Source organism: Podarcis vaucheri, assembly GCF_965113315.1.
Source record: "Podarcis vaucheri genome assembly, chromosome: 10".
Classification (NCBI taxonomy): Eukaryota; Metazoa; Chordata; class Lepidosauria; order Squamata; family Lacertidae; genus Podarcis; species Podarcis vaucheri.
In genome coordinates this window covers 76,183,143-76,204,665 of record NC_138748.1, presented here as the reverse complement: position 1 = coordinate 76,204,665, position 21,523 = coordinate 76,183,143, and the positions used below count along the sequence as shown (strand labels likewise).

Here is a 21,523-nt window from a genome sequence, read left to right as displayed (position 1 = left end):
TACCTGTCTATGGTTGAACTACGCTCCAGGGAAAACAATCTGAGGCTGAGATCAATTTCAGAACTTGAACAGGGTAACCTGACGGACTATTTGACAAAAGAATTTTCTAAGTTCTGGAATTTGGAGGAAAACAAGGACTTTAAAATTGTGACTGCCTTCAGACTTGGAAGAATAGTGAAAAAGGATAGACCCAGAGACTGCTTAATCACTCTGAGATCCAAGGAGGAAAGGGATAAGATACTAGGCCTACACTACGAAAAATCTCTTGTAATTCAGGGCACGAGAGCTGAAATTTATAAAGATATCCCTAAACAACTTTTGGATCTCAGAGCCTCCTATACAGAATTGACAAAGCTGCTCAGAGGCAATAAAATTCCTTCAGGTGGGAATTCCCTCAAGGATTATCTTTTACATTCAGAGGGAAGAAGGTGAAAATTAAAACACCAGAGGATAAAGATAAGTTTTTGAACGACCATGAAGAAGACCTTCAGAAAGGGATTACAGGGCCTGAATCCTGGCCACCGCCGCAACCTGCACCTAAACCTTTGGGATCAACTGACCAGGAGAAAGAAACACCACCACCCACCGAATAACAGATCTGTCCAGGATGTCTCTGCAACTTCTCAGCTGGAACATTAATGGGGGAAATTCCCCGGAAAAAAGGAGAAGGATATTTCACATATTAAAGAAAGAACAATTGGACATTATTTGCTTGCAGGAAACACATGTGATTAGACTCCACAGAAAAGTGTGGATTAATAAAAGATTAGGCCAATAATTTATTTCATCGGACCGAGTAAAAAAGAGAGGAGTGGTGATCTATGCAAAGGAGAGTTTTTCACCAAAATTTCTCTTTAAAGATGAGCAAGGAAGAATTTTGGCAATTGAAATACAAACTCAGGGTGAAAAGTTTTTAATACTGGGAATTTATGCACCGAACGAAGGAAAATCGGAATTTTACAAGAAGCTGCACGAGACAATGCTGGACTATCTGGACTATAGTAACATAATTATGATGGGAGATATGAATGGGGTGGTGTCTACAAACATGGATAAGTCACAAAGCCACAATGTTACAAAAGATGGCAGACTACCTAAAACTTTTTTTGAACTGACTGACAATATGGACTTGATTGATATCTGGAGGACAAAAAACCCCCTAGGAAGAGAAGGAACATTCTTTTCTGAAGCCCAACTGACATGGACAAGAATCGACCAAATTTGGATAACTAGAGGCCTGGCACCTAAGACTAGAAAAGTGGAAATCTGCCCAAAGACCTGCTCCGACCATAACGCAGTAAAGATGGATATGAGACTAACTACAACCAGCTCCTTTAGATGGAAGATGAATGACAACCTGTTCAGAGATCAGGAGATTATCAAAAAGGCCCAAAAAGTTTTGAAGGACTACTTTGAGATAAACTTGAACACTACGGTGGAAAAAAGAGTAATCTGGGACGCAAGCAAAGCTGTAATAAGAGGGTTTCTGATACAACAGAACTCAATAAAGAAAAGAGCACAGAATGAGAAAAAGGACAAGATCTTGGAGAAAATCAAGGAATGTGAGAAGAAGTTAAGATCGAAACCGAAGTCACAAGAGATTCTGAGAGAAACTAAACTTTACCAAGTACAATACTCTAAACTGATAAATCAGGAAGTGGAGTGGAAAATCAAGTTAATGAAACAAAGATCATTTGAATCGGCAAATAAATGTGGAAAGTTGCTAGCATGGCAACTGAAAAAGAGACAAAAATTAAATACGGTTACTAATTTAGAGATTGAAGGGGAAAATATCCAGAATCCCGTGGAGATTAGAAAGTGTTTCCAGAGATACTTTAAACAACTTTATACTCAAGGGCCGCAAAATGAGATTGAGATGGACCAATTTTTGAAAAGCAATGGCCTACCAAAATTGTCTCAAGAAAATAGAACAATCCTGAATCATAAAATAACACAACAAGAGATTGAAGGTGCCATTCAAAATATGCAACTGGGCAAATCTCCAGGACCAGATGGGCTCACCTCCAAGTACTATAAGATATTGAAAGACTATCTGACACAACCACTAATGGAGGTTTGCAATGAGATTATGGAAGGGAAGAAGGCACCGGAATCGTGGAAAGAGGCATTCATCACATTGATACCTAAATCAGAAACTGAAAAGACACAACTTAAGAACTACCGTCCCATCTCCCTCCTGAATGTGGATTACAAAATTTTTGCTGACATTTTGGCAAATAGACTTTAAAAAGTTTTAAATGAAGTAATTCATAAAGACCAGGCAGGCTTTCTTCCAGGCAGACATTTGTCTGACAATAGTAGAAATATTATTGACATTTTGGAACTTTTACAAACGAACATTAACACTAAAGCTGTGTTGATTTTTATAGATGCGGAGAAGGCCTTTGACGACATCTCTTGGAAGTTCATGAAAAAAAATTGGGAGGGATGGGAGTGGGACGGGGGTTTGAAAATGGCATAGAGGCAATTTACTCAGAACAAAAAGCTAAATTAATAGTTAACAATGTGGTGACAGAAGAGTTCAAGATTGAGAAAGGAACACGACAAGGTTGTCCTATTTCCCCTTTGTTATTTATTTCGGTCCTGGAGGTGCTCCTGAACATGATTAGAGGGGACCGGTTGGTTGAAGGGATTCAGGTCGGAGCCAAACAGTATAAACTTAAAGCTTTTGCAGATGATTTGGTTTTGACATTGCAGGAGCCAGAATCTAGTACAAAAAGGGTTTTAGAACTGATATATGAGTTTGGTCGGGTGGCGGGTTTTAAACTAAACAAGCAAAAGACTAAGGTTCTGGAAAAAAATTTGACAACTGTGGAATCAGAAAGGTTTCAGAAAGAGACAGACCTAAAAGTGGGTAAAAAGGTGAAATACCTAGGGGTGAACATGACTGCTAAAAATTTGAACCTATTTAAGGACAACTATGAGAAGTGTTGGACAGAAATTAAAAAGGACTTAGAAAGTTGGTCAAGACTTAAACTTTCCTTGTTGGGCCGAATTGCTGCGATTAAGATGAATGTACTGCCAAAAATGTTGTTTTTGTTTCAGACCCTACAGATTGTGGACAGAGTGGAATGTTTTACAAAGTGGCAGAGAGATATTTCAAAGTTTGTCTGGCAGGGCAAAAAGCCCCGAATAAAATTTAAAATACTAACGGATGCTAAGGAGAGAGGGGGGTTTGCCCTGCCAGATTTGAGGTTGTATTATGAATCTGCAGCTCTCTGCTGGTTGAGAGATTGGATTCTTCTTGAGAACACTGATGTCCTGGATCTGGAAGGGTTTAACAATGCTTTCGGATGGCATGCATATTTGTGGTATGACAAGGTAAAAATTTATAAGTCTTTCAAGAACCATATTGTCAGGAAGGCAGTGTTTAATGTTTGGGCAAAATATAAAGACTTATTAGAAAATAAGACCCCAAGGTGGCTGTCACCAATGGAAGCCAAGGCCCAGAAAAGACTCAATATGGAGGCCAACTGGCCGAAATATTGGGAAATACTAGAAAAAGAAGGAGATACTTGGAAACTGCAGAGTTTTGAGAAATTAAAGGATAAAGTGCAAAACTGGTTACACTATGCTCAGATTAGAGAGGTCTTCAGGTCAGATATGAAAACAGGTTTCCAGGTGGAAAAATCAAAACTAGAAACAGAATTGTTAGAACCTAAGACCAAGGTACTTTCAAAAATGTATAACTTGCTGTTGAAATGGAATACGCAGGATGAAACAGTCAAATCAGCCATGATAAAATGGGCGCAGGACATTGGGCACAACATAATGTTTGTTGACTGGGAAAGGTTATGGACCACCGGTGTGAAGTTTACGGCATGTAATGCCTTGAAAGAAAATATTATGAAAATGATATACAGGTGGTACATGACCCCAGTCAAGCTTGCAAAAATATATCATTTGCATGATAACAAATGTTGGAAATGTAAAGAGACTGAAGGAACATTCTTTCATCTCTGGTGGACTTGTCCGAGGGTGAAGGCCTTCTGGGAAATGATCTATAATGAGTTAAAAAAGGTATTTAGGTATACCTTCCTTAAGAAGCCAGAGGCCTTCCTTTTGGGCATTGTCGGCCAAGGGGTGTTAAAGAAAGATAGAACCTTTTTTATGTATGCAACTACAGCAGCAAGAATACTTATTGCGAAACATTGGAAGACCCAAGATTTACCCACACTGGAAGAATGGCAGACGCAACTGATAGACTGTATGGAACTTGCTGAAATGACCGGCAGAATCCGAGACCTGGGAGAAGAGACGGTGGAAGAGGACTGGAAAAAATTCAAGGACTATTTACAAAAACACTACAAACTGTATGAATGTTAGGAGAATGCACGCTTGAAAGTAACAGGGCAGCAGCAATCTGGCTTTATGTTATATGAAATTAAGTTGATAAAGATATTTAAAACTTGGGACATAATATTTGAGAAAAGTTAAGAATTGAAACAAGGTAATAAATTGCTGTCTATAACTATCGAACTGAGAACGCAGAGAAGGGAGATGCGAGGAAGTCTTAAGATCATGAAAATACGATTGTTTAACAACTGTATTTTATATCTATTTTTCATCTACTCTTTGTTTACTTTTCTTAATCTTATTCTGATCTTTCTGTGGTGATGGTATTTTATATGTTTGGTGGTTTGTTTGTTTTTTAAAGAAAATTGCAATAAATATTTTACACACAAGCAACCCCAATTCCCATTACATGCAGCATTCAATGAAGTCTTTTATATGAAAGAACTGAATTCAGGAATCTGGCAACCTGTAATGTTCTATAAGCGTCAATGTCCTGGAGTAGATAGGCTAGATGTAATTCAGGTGGTTTAGCAACAGTTTCCAAAATGACTGAACTCAGAATCCTTGATCGGGGAACAATATATAAAGGACAATTATACATGATATGATAAAGGGATTCTATTGATTTGTTGTCACATGCACATAAAACAGAGGTTTTACCGTTAGAAAATCTATTGCTCAGCACATTTGAGAGGAACATATTAAATCTGGCTCTAACAAAAGCAAATCTTTGCGACGCAACCGATAAGGTAGACAGATATCGAGGTATCTGGGACATAAATGTAATGCCCTGATTTATCGGGGAACATGTACCACCCATCTAAAAAAGGAAAATTTGGATATAATATGTTTACAAGAGACACATGTGGCGAGAAGACATAGAAGAGTTTTGATCAACAAAAGACTAGGAAATGAATTTATATCATCAGACAAAAACAAAAAGAGAGGGGTGGTATTGTATATAAGAAATAAAATTGAAGCTCAGCAAATTTTCAAAGATGAAGAAGGAAGAATAATTGCATTCCAGATCAAGTGGCAAGGTGAAAAAATAATAACAGTCGGGATCTATGCACCAAATGGAAACAAGACTGATTTTTATAAAGATTTGGAAGAAAAACTGTTTGATTATATGGACCAAAAGATTATAATAATGGGAGATATGAATGGAGTAGTGTCAATGGAAATGGATAGACTGAGAGCATCAGGAATGAGTAAAGAGGGAAAACTACCAAAGTCACTGACTGTATTAAAGATATTTGACATTTAAATATGGGAGAGGTATAAAAGTTTATTAGAACCAAGAATTCCCCACTAGCTATCTCCGTTAGAAGTTGAGTCTTAAGAAAGTCAATTTAAGAGGGAACTGGATTACATATAAAGAATTGATAGTAAAAGAAGCAGGAAAATGGAAAATGAAACCTTATGAAGATGTGAAGGAGCATGTATATGATTGGCTGCATTATTATCAGGTTAATGAAATGTTTAAAAAGGATTTTAAAGAAAGAGGTTTTGATGAAAAAGAATCAAATTTTCAAATGGAAATAATAAATAATGAGTACAAAATTTTATCTAAAATGTATAAAATGTTGCTGGAATGGTATACAAAAGACGAGGAAGTTAAATCAGTTATGATACACTGGGCCAGAGATTTGGGTTGTAATATACAGTTCAATGACTGGATAAAATTATGGAATGAAAATATAAAATTTATGGCATGCACTGCTGTCAGAGCTGCTACCAGGTCCCAGCTCACATAGGACCACGCCACACAGCGTCCACTTTAAAAGAGTCTTTATTGAGTTACAGGTTTCATTTCCGAACTGCAGCGTGCAGCTCTACACCTTCTGCTCTAGGTCGGCGAAGACCCGTCTGAGTCCCCGCCTCTTGCACACCAGCTTAATACCCTAGCCTTGCTCCACCTCCTTCGCCTCTCCCTACGTCTCTGGGTCCTTCTGCCCCCCTGGGCCTCCTCCCTTCTACTCTCCTCTGACGCTGACCCCCCTGATCCTTCTGCCTCCTTGCGGCGGGCTTTAGGACCTGGCTCACTCTCCGGGCTGCTTACTGCTCCAGCTTCCGCTGCATTTGAACTTGGCGCGCGCGCCCAACTCTCTACTTTCCTCTTAACCGTTGCCTCGCTCTCTGAGGAGGGCGTGACCACCCCTGACTCGTGCCCTCCCTCCTGCTGACAGCCTCCGGAACCCGATGCCTGGCTACCTTCCTCCCTGCTGCTCTCAGTCTTGAGCGTGGGTCCCGACTTCCAGCTGCTGCCGCCCTCAGTTATGAGCGTGGGTCCCGACTTCCAGCTGCTGCTCTCTGAATCTCCTCTGTTCCCTTCCTCCTGGGGTGTCCCCCCGGATCCCCCCCTTGCTCTGCTCACTGGGGCTCCCTTTTGGGAGTCCTCTGACTCACTGCTTAGGCTTGGAGATCTCGGGTCGTCATCATCACTCATTCTCCCTTCGGCTTCCTCCCCCTCGCTCTCTGTTTCCACCCTTCTCTGCGTCTCTGCTTCTGAACCCCTGACATCCATCCCCCCCTCGAAGCCCCCCCTTCCCCCCTCCCCGCTGTCAGGTGTGGGTGCTGGGCGCTCCATCATCATGGGAGGGAATGCTGGATACAGGTCGCTCCCCGTGGGTGGCCGCCAACTGAAGACCTCCGAGTCTTCCCCCTCGCGGTCGTCGACGTTGACTTGTTGCTCTTCCATCTCTGTACCGCCGTGCTCGAACCCGAGGTCCTCCCCGAACACGTCCATGTCAGTCTCTGCGTCGGTCGCTCGACCTGGCATCTCCAGCCACTTCCTGCGCCATCGCTCCTCTGGTCGATCGTCCCACCAATACGAGTTGCCTGATGCCGAACCTGCCGGTGAACCTTCTGGGGAACGGGTGCTCCGTGCGGGTTCCCCTTCTGAGTCGAATCCATGGAACGTGCTGGAAGAAAGTGTGGGTGTGAACAACCAGTCGTCGAAGAAGCTCGCTGGCATGGGTTTGTGTGGGAAGAGGGCATGAAACTCGTCCTTGAGCAGGGGTTCCTCCAAAGCGTAGTCTGGTACCCAGCTATTGGCGCTGGCCCGGGTGCCCTCTCTGGCTAAGAGGTATTCGACTCCCTCTTCCCCCCATCTGGAGTCCAAAATCTCCGTGACCTCGTTGATGTGGTCCTGGTGCTTCACCTCCCGCGTCTCCGTCCGTTCCCGGAGCGGACTTGGCGCCGTCCCTGGCTCCTGGAACCTGTGAGGTGCCTTGTAGGGAGTGAGCACCGACCTGTGGAACACCGGATGCATTCTGGAACCCTCCGGCAGCGCCAGTCGGAAGGCTACCGGGTTGATCTGCGCTTCGACTTGGTACGGACCGATCTGCTTGTGCCCCAACTTCTTCTTGGCAAGCGACCTGGTCGGCACTGCGTGGGCTGCCAACCAGACCCAGTCTCCCACCTGGATCACTTCGCCAACCCGCCTGTGCTTGTCAGCTTGCACCTTGTAGGCGTGCTTAGCTAGCTCCAGCTGCCGTCTGAGTTGATCGTGGACCGCCTGCAGCTCTGACGCGAACGCGTCCGCCGTCTGTGGTTCTCCTTCCCCCACTCTCTCCAGTCCCGGGAAGGTTCTGGGATTCCTCCCATTGTTGGCAAAGAACGGCGTCACTCCTGTGGACACGTGCTTCGTGTTGTTGTAAGCGAACTCGGCTAGCGGCAGGTAATCCACCCACGTCGCAGGCTGTTGATTGGCATAGCATCTCAGGTACTGCTGCATGATGGCATTGACCCTCTCTGCTTGCCCGTTGGTCTGCGGGTGTCTTGCTGATGCCAGATTGACCTTGACATTTAGAAAACCCATCAGCTTCTGCCAGAAAGACGAGATGAACTGGCGTCCGCGGTCGGACAGGATAGACCGTGGCAGGCCATGCACTTTGAACACGTGATCTATGAACAGTTTGGCGGTTTGTTCCGCCGTGGCCACCTTCGCACACGGAATGAAATGTGCCATCTTGGTGAACAAGTCCACCACCACTAGCACAGCTGTCTTGCCTCTCGAGCTGGGTAAATCCGTCACAAAGTCCAGGGCCACCCTCTCCCACGGTTCAAACGGTGTTTGCAGCGGTTCTAACAGTCCCGCCGGTGGTCTGTGTACCGGCTTGGCCCTCTGGCAGGTGTCGCACCTCGCGACGTAGTCCGCGACCTCTCCTCTCAGCCTGGGCCACCAGAAGTCTCTCGCGACTAATTCCATCGTTTTCTCTGTGCCAAAGTGACCGGCCGTGGGTGCGTCGTGCAACTGTTGCAGTACCTTGGCGCGAAGGTCGTCTCCTGGTACATAGACAGCCCCTTTGCGTAGGAGCAAGCCGTCCCGCACCTGGAACTCGTCCGTGGTAGCCGTGCCTCTGAGCAGTTCCGCCATCTTGTCTTGCGCGAATGAGTCGGCCCGCAATGCACGTCGCACCGCATCCAGGTCTACTGTAGCTGAGGCACACGCCCACGCCGTCGGTGCGAAGATGTGCATGGCCGCCGCTGGCGTCACCTCTTCTAGGTATTGCGGTTTTCGGGACAGTGCATCCGCCATGATGTTGGTGTCGCCTGGGACGTACTCTATTCGGAAATTGAAGTCAGCAAAGAACTCCGCCCAACGTATCTGCCTCTGGTTCAGGAACTGAGCCGTGCGCCAGTGCTCCAGATTCTTGTGGTCCGTGCAGACCTGCACCGTGTGCTTGGCGCCGATTAGGAAGTGCCTCCACGCCTTGAAAGCTGCATGAATGGCCAGCAACTCCCTGTCCCAGATGGTGTAGTTCTGCTCCGACTTGCTGAGCTTTCTGGAGTAGAACGCTCCCGGCCGCCACACCCCCTGCGGGTCTCGCTGCAGCAGGACAGCTCCCACGGCTCTGTCTGACGCGTCTGTCTCTACCCTCAACGGTTTACTGGGGTCGATATGCAGCAGTTGCTTCTCCGATGCGAAGAGATGCTTGAGCGCTTGAAAGGACTGTTCCGCCTGCTCCGTCCAGATGAATTTCTTTTTTTTGGAGCTGAGCGTGTCCGTAATTGCTGCCGTCTGCATCGCGAACCCCTTGATAAACTTGCGATAGAAGTTGGCGAAGCCGACAAACCGCTGGACCTCCTTCCGGTTGCGCGGGCTTTTCCAATCCAATACCGCACGAACCTTGGTGCTGTCCATGGCAATCCCCTTGTCCGACAACTTGTATCCCAGGAAATCCACCTCCGTCGTGTCGAACTGGCACTTCTCCAGCTTGGCGTACAGTCTATGTTGTTGCAACCTGCTGAGCACCTCCCTCACGTCTCGGTCGTGAGCTTGCTGCGAGTCAGAGAAAATCAGGATGTCATCCAGGAAGCAGACGCATGTCTTGTAGAGGAGTCCCTCCAACACGTGATGCATAAAAGCTTGAAAACAGTGAGAGCCATTTTGTAATCCAAAGGGCATAACTCTGTATTCGTAGGTGCCCAGCGGTGTGAACATGGCCGTCTTCCACTCATCGCCCTCCCGCATGCGGATGAGATTGTACGCCCCTCGCAGGTCCAACTTGGTGAACACGCGTCCCTTGCGCACCGTCGCGAGGAGGTCGTCAATCCTGGGCATGGGGTAATCAGACGGTTTGGTCATCTGGTTCAAAAGGCGGTAGTCCACAACTAGTCTTTTTTGGGGCGTGTCTTTCTTTTTCACGAAGAAAACGGGACTGCCCCCCACTGCCTTGGACTCTCTGATGAAGCCACGCTCCAGATTATGCTCGATGAACTGTTTGAGTTCCTGCATTTCATCTTCAGACATGGAGTATAGCCGCCCCTTCGGCAGCGTCGCCCCCGGTAGGAGGTCAATCTTGCAGTCATATGGCCGGTGAGGGGGTAGCTTGTCCGCCTCCTTCTCGCAGAAGACCTCCAAAAAGCTCGCGTATTTGTGGGGGACCGCTTGCAACGTTCCCAACTGCAGTTGTGATTCCTCCTCCTCTCCCTCCCGTCGGGGCAGGATGCAGTGTTCTGCGCAATAAGAGGAGCCGAAGATCAGTTGTCTCTGGTACCAAGCCAGTGTCGGACTGTGCCTGTCCAGCCAACTCATGCCCAACACAATGGGCGTGTCCGACAGTTGGGTGACATTAAAACTGATGACTTCCCTGTGGTTGCCAAGGCGCATCACCATCGGTGGCGTCTGCTTCACCACCTGCCCCCCTAGCAACTCTCTGCCATCCACTGTGACGACTTGCAGGGGCAGAGTGGCAGGCAATAGCTGTATAGCGTGCTGCTCCACAAAGCTCTGCGCTATAAAGTCTGCGTTGCTTCCAGAATCCACAGAAAGCGGCACTTCGATAGTGACGCCGTCGGGTAGCTGGAGAGATGCTGTGAGCTGCACTACTGGTTCGGGTGGGAGGGGATCCGTGGGTTGCAAGATTGCTGGGGACTGCTTCACAGATGCGTCTGGCTGGGCCCCAGTGCCTCCGTCTCCAGCCAGACATCGTCGTTTCCCTGCTGTGGTTCTCCTTGCTGCGTTGCTGCAGTCACCATTGCTGAGGCTGCAGTGTGCTTGTGGAGCCTCCGGGGACACTCCTTCGCCAAATGGCCTGGATCCTCGCAGATGTAACACTTCCTGTTCCCTCTAGGAGGCTTCGCTTTCACTGCTGCCGGTGCTAGGGCTCTGGCTGCTGACTGAGCCCTTGCACCTCCAACCTCCATCGGTTCCCCTCCCCCTCCTGGCGGAGGTGTGGATTGCGCACGCGCTGCTTCCCTCGGAACGAAAGAGAAACTTCTCGCTGCTTCGCGCCCTCCACGTCCTTCATCTCTGCACCATGGACGTTCTTCCAGCCTCACCCCCACAGTCAGCGCCCTTTGGACCACCTCCTGCGTGCTTCGGGGCCTCTCCCCCCTTGCAATTTCATCCTTAACCGCTGAACTTAGACCCTCCCAGAAGAGGTCTCTGACAGGGGGCGAATCCCGATCCCATTCTAAAGCACTGACCAGCGCAAAAAATCGGGCGTGATACTGCCGGACGCTCGCCCTCCCTTGTTTTAGTCCATGAATCTCCCGTCTGGCAAGATCCACATCAATAGTAGACAAAAAACACGCATCCATCGCTTTGATAAAGGCATCTGCATTCTGAAGCGCCGGATCTTTATCCCTCCACAAATTGCGCAGCCAGGCTTTGGCATCCCCATGCAAATGGGACAATATGAACCCCACCTTCTCTTCCTCATCTCTAAAGTCTTTTGCCAGCAGTTGCAGTGCGCACATTACGTCTGCTCTAAAATTAGGGTACTGTTGCAAAGTCCCATCGAAGTGAGCCACAAGCCCTCCTGCTCTCCGTGCCAATCCCACGCCCTCCGGTCTGGGTCCCGGTTGCCCTTGCTTAACAAGCATTTCAAACCTGGCGTGTAGGTCTCTGTAGGCGGCTGTAGTCTCCTCCTCCCGTTTCTTGGAAGCCAATACCTCTGAGGACAACTGGGTCACTGCCTCTTGCAGCGCGGAGATCCTCTGTTCTTCCGTCATTTTGCTAACCTTTGTGAGCTCGCTTACAGACACCCCTCTTCCTCCCCTAGCGGCTTCTGCTCCCGCTGCGAGGTTTCAGGTTTCTGAAGCTTTGAAGAGACGGGTCTTACTGTCAGAGCTGCTACCAGGTCCCAGCTCACATAGGACCACGCCACACAGCGTCCACTTTAAAAGAGTCTTTATTGAGTTACAGGTTTCATTTCCGAACTGCAGCGTGCAGCTCTACACCTTCTGCTCTAGGTCGGCGAAGACCCGTCTGAGTCCCCGCCTCTTGCACACCAGCTTAATACCCTAGCCTTGCTCCACCTCCTTCGCCTCTCCCTACGTCTCTGGGTCCTTCTGCCCCCCTGGGCCTCCTCCCTTCTACTCTCCTCTGACGCTGACCCCCCTGATCCTTCTGCCTCCTTGCGGCGGGCTTTAGGACCTGGCTCACTCTCCGGGCTGCTTACTGCTCCAGCTTCCGCTGCATTTGAACTTGGCGCGCGCGCCCAACTCTCTACTTTCCTCTTAACCGTTGCCTCGCTCTCTGAGGAGGGCGTGACCACCCCTGACTCGTGCCCTCCCTCCTGCTGACAGCCTCCGGAACCCGATGCCTGGCTACCTTCCTCCCTGCTGCTCTCAGTCTTGAGCGTGGGTCCCGACTTCCAGCTGCTGCCGCCCTCAGTTATGAGCGTGGGTCCCGACTTCCAGCTGCTGCTCTCTGAATCTCCTCTGTTCCCTTCCTCCTGGGGTGTCCCCCCGGATCCCCCCCTTGCTCTGCTCACTGGGGCTCCCTTTTGGGAGTCCTCTGACTCACTGCTTAGGCTTGGAGATCTCGGGTCGTCATCATCACTCATTCTCCCTTCGGCTTCCTCCCCCTCGCTCTCTGTTTCCACCCTTCTCTGCGTCTCTGCTTCTGAACCCCTGACAACTGCGTTAAAGGAAAATGTTATGAAAATGATTTATAGATGGTATATTACACTTGTAAAATTGGCAAAAATGTATAAAACATGTAATAAGTGTTGGAAATGTAAAGAAAAAGAGGGAACATTTTACCATATGTGGTGGGATTGCAAGAAGGTGAAGGGTTTCTGGGAATCGATATATAATGAGTTGAAAAAGATGTTGAAATATACATTTGTTAAGAAACCAGAGGCTTTTCTTTTAGGAATAGTAGGAAATGAGATAAATAGAAAGGACTGTAAACTTTTCCAATACGCAGTAACTGCAGCGAGAATACTACTGGCCCAAAAATGGAAACAGGAACAACTACCGATGTTAGAAGAATGGAGAATGAAACTGATGGACTATGCAGAACTAGATAAACTAACGGGGAAGATCAGATATCTACGAGACCAAAAGTTCATCCAAGATTGGGGGAAATTTTCAGATTATTTGAAATGTATATGTTATGAGCAAACAACGCTAGTGGGATTTCAAAAAGCTCTGTGAATGTTTGAGGAATATTGTGTAGAAGAAAAATAAGAGGATGAAAATTGAATAATGGATGATTGTTAGAGAGGCTGAAGGAAGTCCAAAAGAGAAAATATGTGATAAATTTAGATTGGATAGTATAAATGTATGTTGGAAAATTAATAAAAAATATTTATAATAAATAAATATATATATAAGTACAAAAAAATCTTTTCTAAAAAAACCTGAAGCCTTTTTATTGGGATTGAAAGGGAAGGAAATTAAAAAGAAGGATAAAAATCTTTTCTTGTACGCCACGACAGCAGCTAGAACTATGTTGGCCCAGAACTGGAAAACTGATACTCTACCTACAATCATGGAATGGCAGACCAAAATGATGAATTACGCAGAATTGGCTAGATTGTCAGGAAAAATACGGGACCAAGATGAAAAGAAGTTTGTTGAAAATTGGAGTAAATATTTGGTATATGTAAGAGAAAATGGTAAAACTTTAAAGCCACTGGCAGGGTTGGAGAAACTCTAATGGCATAAGACAAAATAGTATTAAATAGAATACGTGATGTTATAACTATATGATACTTACTGAAGAGATGGAGGGAAGTCCGAAGCTCGGCAGAGCTTAAGGCTTAGGTGGATGGATAAATGTATAATGAGTGTATGTATTCCATGTGTATGTGTAATAATGAAAATCAGTAAAAACTGATTAAAAAGAGAGAGAGGGAGAGAGAGGTGATGGAGGATTATGATGCCGAGGATGGGAAATGTCCAAAGGAACGATGAACCAGAGAAAAGGGGGGCCTCTTCATGGACAGAGAGCAGCTGCCTTTCCTTGTGAGGAAACAATTGATTTGGAAAGGCTGTATTCCAAGATCATGCTGCGCTATTAACAATGATTGAGGATTATGAAAGGTGGTGATGCATTACTATCATTTGACATCATTGCATCTTCATTTCCTAAAAACTGGGAACATGGGTAGGAGACGGGGGAATATAGGAAATGTTGAAATAAGAAAAGCTGCTAATGGCATTTGATGTGTTCTCTTTCCCTTTGTTCTCTTCCTTGAAACCAAAATAGGATTGCCTTTCCGCCCATTCTGAAGAAGGTGATACAGAAGACAGTCAGAATTCCGGGAGATGGGGAACCTTTCGTTTCATTAGGAATAGCCATTAAAATGTGTGAAATGTGGAGTATGCTTCACTGAATGAGCACACATATCTCACATCAATAAAATCAAACAGGAGAGAAACCATTTAAAGGTATGGAGAGTGGAAAAAGTTTCACTGATAGTGGAAAACTTAGAGAACATCAACAGACTCACATGGGCAAAAAACAATTTCAATACAGGGAATGTGGGAAGAACTTCAGTCATAGGGGAAAATTAACTTTACATCAATGGACTCACAGAGGGGAGACACCATTTAAATGCCTGGAGTGCGGAAAGAGCTTCAGTCGGAATAGTAATCTTAAATTGCACCAGAGGATTCACACAGGGGAGAAACCATATAAATGTACGGAGTGTGGAAAGAGCTTTAGTGATAGTGGAAGCCTTAGAAGACATCAATGGACTCACACAGGGGAGAAACCATTTCAATGTATGGAATGTGGAAAGAGCTTTAGTGATAGTGGAAGCCTTAGAAGACATCAACGGACTCACACAGGGGAGAAACCATTTAAATGTATGGAGTGCGGAAAGAGCTTCAGTCAGAATAGTAATCTTAAATTGCACCAGAGGATTCACACAGGGGAGAAACCATATAAATGTTTGGAGTGTGGAAAGAGCTTTATTAATAATGTAAAACTTAGAAAACATCAATGGACTCACACAGGAGAGAAACCCTATAAATGTATAGAGTGCGGAAAGAGCTTTAGTGATAGTGGAGTCCTTAGAAAACATCAACGGATTCACACAGGGGAGAAACCATATAAATGTATAGAGTGCGGAAAGAGCTTCAGTGATAGTGGAGACCTTAGATCACATCAACGGATTCACACAGGGGAGAAACCATTTCAATGTATGGAGTGTGGAAAGAGCTTCATTCAGAGTGGGCAGTGCAATATGCACCAACGGACTCACACAGGGGAGAAACCATATAAATGTATAGAGTGCGGAAAGAGCTTCAGTGATAGTGGAGACCTTAGAAAACATCAACGGTCTCACACAGGGGAGAAACCATATAAATGTATAGAGTGCGGAAAGAGCTTCAGTGATAGTGGAGACCTTAGATCACATCAACGGATTCACACAGGGGAGAAACCATTTCAATGTATGGAGTGTGGAAAAAGCTTCTGTCGGAATGGACAGTTAAGTTCACACCTACGGATTCACACGGGTGAAAAACCTTTTAAATGCATGGTGTGTGGGAAGAGCTTCAGGCAGAATGCAGAACTTAAATTGCACCAGCGAAGTCACACTGGTGAAAAACCATATAAATGTATGGAGTGTGGAAAGAGCTTCATTCACAGTGGGCACTGCAATATGCATCAACAGACTCACACAGGGGAGAAACCATTTCAATGTATGGAGTGTGGAAAAAGCTTCTGTCGGAGTGGACAATTAAGTTCACATCAACGGACTCACACGGGCGAAAAACCATTTCAATGTATGGAGTGTGGAAAGAGCTTCTGTCGGAGTGGACAATTAAGTTCACATCAACGGACTCACACGGGCGAAAAACCATTTCAATGTATGGAGTGTGGAAAGAGCTTCAGTCTGAGTAGACACCTCAATAAACATCACCAGACTCACACAGGGGAGAAACCATTTAAATGCATTGAGTGCGGAAAGAGCTTCAGTGAAAATGGAAACCTTAAAACACATCAACGGATTCACACAGGGGAGAAAACATTTAAATGTATGGAATGTGGAAAGAGCTTCAGTCAGAGTAGGCACCGCAATAGGCATCAACGGACACACACAGGGGAGAAACCATAAGAATGCATGGAATGCGAAAGCACTTCAGTTTCTTTTCTTTTCTTATATATATAATATTTATTAAGATTTTTTGAAATATTACAGTAAAAATGAAAAAGAAAAAGAAAAATACAAAATAAAAACAGTTAAAAACACACCTATTTTCTATTACTTATTTTCCTTTAGCTTATTTCCCGGACCTCCTCATACCTCCCTTTTTTGTATTCCGCTTCAATTCATTGGTTCAGCAAATCCTTACCATTAGATTTTAACCCAATTATAACCCTTTTTTCATATTCTCTTAAAGCATTACAGCTGGGAACCCTTAATTGCTATCCAACATCATTCTATCATTCATTAATTTTACAATATTTCTGTAGATAGTCTTTAAATTTCTTCCAATCTTCTTCCACCGACTCTTCTCCCTGGTCTCGGATTCTGCTAGTCATTTCTGCCAGTTCCATATAGTCCATCACCTTCATCTGCCATTCTTCCAAAGTGGGTAGTTCTTGTGTCTTCCAATACTTTGCAATGAGTATTCTTGCTGCTGTTGTAGCGTACATAAAAAAAGTTCTGTCCTTCTTTGACACCAATTGGCCGACAATGCCCAGAAGAAAGGCCTCTGGTTTCTTCAAGAAGGTATATTTAAATACCTTTTTCAGTTCATTATATAGCATTTCCCAGCAGGCCTTAATCCTTGGGCACGTCCACCAAAGGTGAAAGAATGTACCTTCAGTTTCTTTCCAGCATTTATTATCGGGCAAATGATAAAATTTTGCATGCTTGACTGGGGTCATGTACCACCTGTATATCATTTTCATAATATTCTCTCTTAGGGCATTACATGCCGTAAACGTCATACCCGTGGTCCATAACTGTTCCCAGTCAGCAAACATAATATGATGTCCAACATCTTGTGCCCATTTAATCATAGCAGATTTCACCGTTTCATCCTGAGTATTCCATTTCAACAGCAAGTTATACATCTTTGACAAAATCTTAGTTTTGGGTTCTAACAGTTCTGTTTCTAATTTTGATTTTTCCACCTGGAAGCCAATTTTCTTATCCAAATTATATGCCTCCATTATCTGATAATAATGAAGCCAGTCTCGCACTTTGTTTTTTAATTTCTCAAAACTCTGCAGTTTCAGTCTATCTCCTTCTTGTTCCAAAATTTCCCAATATTTCGGCCATTTGGCCTCCATATCGAGCCTTTTCAGAGCTTTCGCTTCCATCGGTGACAACCACCTTGGGGTTTTATTTTCCAATAAATCCTTGTATCTTATCCAGACATTAAACAATGCTTTCCTGACAATATGATTTTTGAATGCTTTATGTGCTTTGACCTTATCATACCATAAATATGCATGCCATCCAAATACGTTGTTAAAGCCTTCTAGATCCAAAATGTCTGTATTTTCAAGAAGTAGCCATTCTTTCAACCAGCAAAAAGCTGCTGATTCATAGTAAAGTTTAAAGTCTGGCAGGGCAAATCCACCTCTTTCATTTGCATCCGTTAATACCTTAAATTTTATTCTGGGCTTCTTGCCCTGCCAGACAAATCTAGAGATATCTCTCTGCCACTTCTTGAAACAGTCCATCTTGTCCACAATTTGCAATGTCTGAAACAAAAACAACATTCTAGGCAATACATTCATTTTTATCACAGCAATACGACGCAACAGTGAAAGCTTCAAATTTGACCAAATTTCTAAATCTTTTTTCACTTCTGTCCAACATGTTTCATAATTATCTTTAAATAAGTTCCCATTTTTGGCTGTCATATTAATCCCCAAGTATTTCACTTTCTTAACCACAGTCAGGCCTGTCTCATTCTGAAACCTCTCTCTCTCAATCGGTGTTCAATTTTTCCCTAAAACCTTAGTTTTTAGCTTGTTCAGTTTAAATCCTGCCACTTGACCAAATTCTTGAATTAATTCTAAAACCCTTTTAGTACTAGATTCTGGCTCCTGTAACGTCAATACTGAGTCATCTGCAAATGCTCTCAGTTTGTACTGTTTGGCTCCGACCTGTATACCTTTAACCAACCGGTCCCTTCTAATCATATTCAGCAGAACCTCCAGGACCGATATGAAAAGCAGTGGGGAGATTGGGCGCCCCTGTCGTGTCCCTTTTTCTATCTTAAATTCTTCCATCACAACATTATTTACAATTAATTTAGCCTTTTGTTCAGAGTATATTGCACCTATACCATTTTCAAAACCTTGGCCTACCCCCATCCCCTGTAGGTTCTTCTTCATGAAACTCCAAGAGATGTTGTCAAAAGCTTTCTCCGCATCCACAAATATCAGAACTGCTTTAGTGTTTATATTCACTTCTAGTTTTTCCAAAATATCACTTATGTTCCTCAAATTATCAGACAAGTGTCTTCCCGGGAGAAAGCCCGCTTGGTCTTTATGAATCTCTTCCATCAATACAAAGAGTTTCAGTTTCAATGCAAGCCTTAGAAGACATCATGTGACTCACACAGGGAAGAAACCATTTAAATGTATGGAGTTTGGAAGGAGCTTCAGTCCGAGTGGAACCCTTGGTTTACATTAACAAACTCCCATATGAGAGAAACCCTATAAATGTCAAGTAGACAGAGTTTCAGTCCTAGTGGAAGTCCTACATCAACAGACTCATGGACAGGGAGAACTTTAACAGTTGACACCCTACAAACCCATCAACCCTCAAAGAGGAGAAGCTGTTTAAAGGGAAAGATTGCAGAAAGCTTTAGTTATAATGGAGTGTTTAAGGAATATCTAAGGACTCAGAGGGGAGAACCCATTTAGATGTATAGAGTGAGGAACGTGTTCCTTTCAGAGTCCACTCTTTTGTTCACAGCAATGAACTCAACTCAGCAGGAAATCCATATTAAAAGCATGTCATGTTCTGGTGTTTATATGTAAAATTGTATTGTTGCAAGGATATGGACCAGACAGACGCAGCAATGGAGAATAAGAAAGTGAAGTTTATTGCCAGGCAATAAGGACCCAGTTGGAATCTCTTCCAAAGAACTGGGACCCCGATTGACAGAAATACAGGGGTCTTTATACCTGAGCAAATCACAGCAAATCATAGATCATAAGACAATCATGAAGGACTCATAACTTGGTCAGCAAAATATCAGCCAATCAGCAAGCAGTTGTCACGCTCCTAGCTACTGGTATAGCACTGGTCCTGCACAGGGTTCAAGTTCCGCTTTCCAATGCTCCCAGTGACGCTCAGTCTAACCTTTCCCCTAGTTATGACAGGACAGGGAGCTTGGACATTTTGTGGTTTTGCTCTTCCTGTTCTGTGGATTAATTTAGCCTGTTCCTGATGGGGAATTTGTACCAGAATCTCTGATTCATGTCTTGTCCGGGGTACACAGATGTTTCTAGGGGAAAGGTCGGTTCCTAACTTTGCTGTTTCAAGCAGTTTGCATTTTAGCTAAGGCACAGCTTCCCTTTTTGATTCAAGTGGATTTATAAAATACTGTAATCCTTGATTCGTGTAAGCATATATATTGAATATATTGATTATTGATAACTGGTTATATGAATAGTATAGGGGTAGCCCTTCCTTCCTTGCCTCAGTATAGTAATGAAATAATGAAGGTAATGTCTCACACTAGTGAGTCTAATTTTAGATGTAAGGTACCTTTTGATAGTGAGGGGGAGTTGGTGAATCTGGATTTCTGGTGTGAGTGAGGATTAGGGCTGGGCGATCTATTAATCTCATCCTATACCGGTTTCTAGACGACATGGTGATAACTTTCCAAAAACAATTGATATGGCAACACACCACAGATCACAGTTTGTGTTTTTGGGATGCTCATTTGCCTGGAAGCAGCCGGCAGAAAGCTTTTCTTCATGAAGCCCCTGCAGATGCTGAGTTGCTGACTTCCCTCCCAGACGACAGGAAGCGAAAGACACACCTCCATTGCCCTGTGTCCTTCCAGCCTCTTTCCTCCCTTGCTCCCTGACTTAGATATCCTGTGTGCTGTATTTTAATATTGCTGAAACTGGATTTGCTCTCAGGAGCTACGTTTTGTGCCTCACTGGGGACCCAGTGAGAACTGTATGCTTTGAAAGCTCAGTAAACTATTACTGAAGAAGTCCTGCTGCCTCTGTGTGTGTTTTTGACCTCAGTGTGGGACTTGCTCTGCACGTGGCCCCTACCCTGCTGCTACTTGGCCCATGCCCTGGAGTTGCTCTACTCAAGCATGCAAGACGGTTTTTGCACCAAACTCTGTCATCCCCCTACCGCATGATCTCCAAGCACTGCTTCTTCACCCAAACTTCATCCCTGCCTCCTAAGCATTCTGAAGAAAACTGATAATACTGTAAGTTAAGGGGTGATTTCCCCCCAAGCCTAATTGCAAGAGGGGAACGGAGGGGCTGCAGGAACCAGGGACGTCTCCTGATGGGCCCATCTTCACTCTTGAACCCCATGGGGCAACCCCAGAGCTCCTGCTTATTCTGGGGTTTGGGGAAGGTAGTATTTTTCCATAGTCCCAGAAGTTTTTATTCAGTCATGCTGCTAGGGAGTTTTCCTACCAGAGGCCCACAGTTCATAGTGCTATCATACTGATTTTACTGTTGTTTCTGCTTTTGCTGTCATGGAACAGCTGGGTGCCGGGGGGGGAGGCACCAGTTGGGGGACCTACAAGGGAAGAAGGTTTAGATCCTGGGGACTTGTGGTGGGATGGCAGTGAGCAGATAGAGGGAGAAAGGGGAGCAGACCAGGAGGGGAGGTGTTGCAAGCTGAGGAGGAAACAGGGTTTCGTGAGCAGGAAGAGTCTGGGGCAGAGAGCAGTTCAGACTCAGAGGGAGGAGAGGAGGGGATCCCCAAAGCCAAAATTTATCCGAGCATTGGGTATAATTTCCCAGCCATCCTTTGTCCATGTGGTACTTAACTTGGGGCCAATACTTCCATTTAGAATTCCATACTCCGGTGGCATGACAGCAAAAACATAGACTGTCAGGGGTTCAGGAGCAGAGACGCAGAGAAGGGAGGAAGCAGAGAGCGAGGGGGAGGAATCCGAAGGGAAAATGAGTGATGATGACGACCCGAGATCTCCAAGCCTAAGCAGTGAGTCAGAGGACTCCCAAAAGGGAGCCCCAGTGAGCAGAGCAAGGGGGGGATCCGGGGGGACACCCCAGGAGGAAGGGAACAGAGGAGATTCAGAGAGTAGCAGCTGGAAGTCGGGACCCACGCTCATAACTGAGGGCGGCAGCAGCTGGAAGTCGGGACCCACGCTCAAGACTGAGAGCAGCAGGGAGGAAGGTAGCCAGGCATCGGGTTCCGGAGGCTGTCAGCAGGAGGGAGGGCACGAGTCAGGGGTGGTCACGCCCTCCTCAGAGAGCGAGGCAACGGTTAAGAGGAAAGTAGAGAGTTGGGCGCGCGCGCCAAGTTCAAATGCAGCGGAA

At 45.3% G+C, this 21,523-nt stretch overlaps 3 protein-coding genes across 6 annotated transcripts in view; all 3 read left to right on the top strand.

The window, feature by feature from the left end:
- LOC309541313 (uncharacterized protein) overlaps nt 1-19,026 on the top strand; it is a 33,745-nt gene extending 14,719 nt beyond the window's left edge. For both annotated transcript variants that reach the window (XM_082239050.1, XM_082239051.1), the window contains one exon: nt 14,270-19,026. In XM_082239050.1, the coding sequence (XP_082095176.1) occupies nt 14,454-16,127 (1,674 nt within the window). In that variant the 5' untranslated portion in view covers nt 14,270-14,453 and the 3' untranslated portion in view covers nt 16,128-19,026. The remainder of the gene's footprint in view (nt 1-14,269) is intronic.
- LOC309542344 (uncharacterized protein) overlaps nt 1-21,523 on the top strand; it is a gene marked incomplete at its 3' end in the record, with an annotated part of 97,180 nt that overhangs the window by 12,810 nt on the left and 62,847 nt on the right. The window lies entirely within an intron of this gene.
- Nucleotides 1-21,523, top strand: part of LOC309541244 (uncharacterized protein) — a 182,839-nt gene that overhangs the window by 127,839 nt on the left and 33,477 nt on the right. The window lies entirely within an intron of this gene.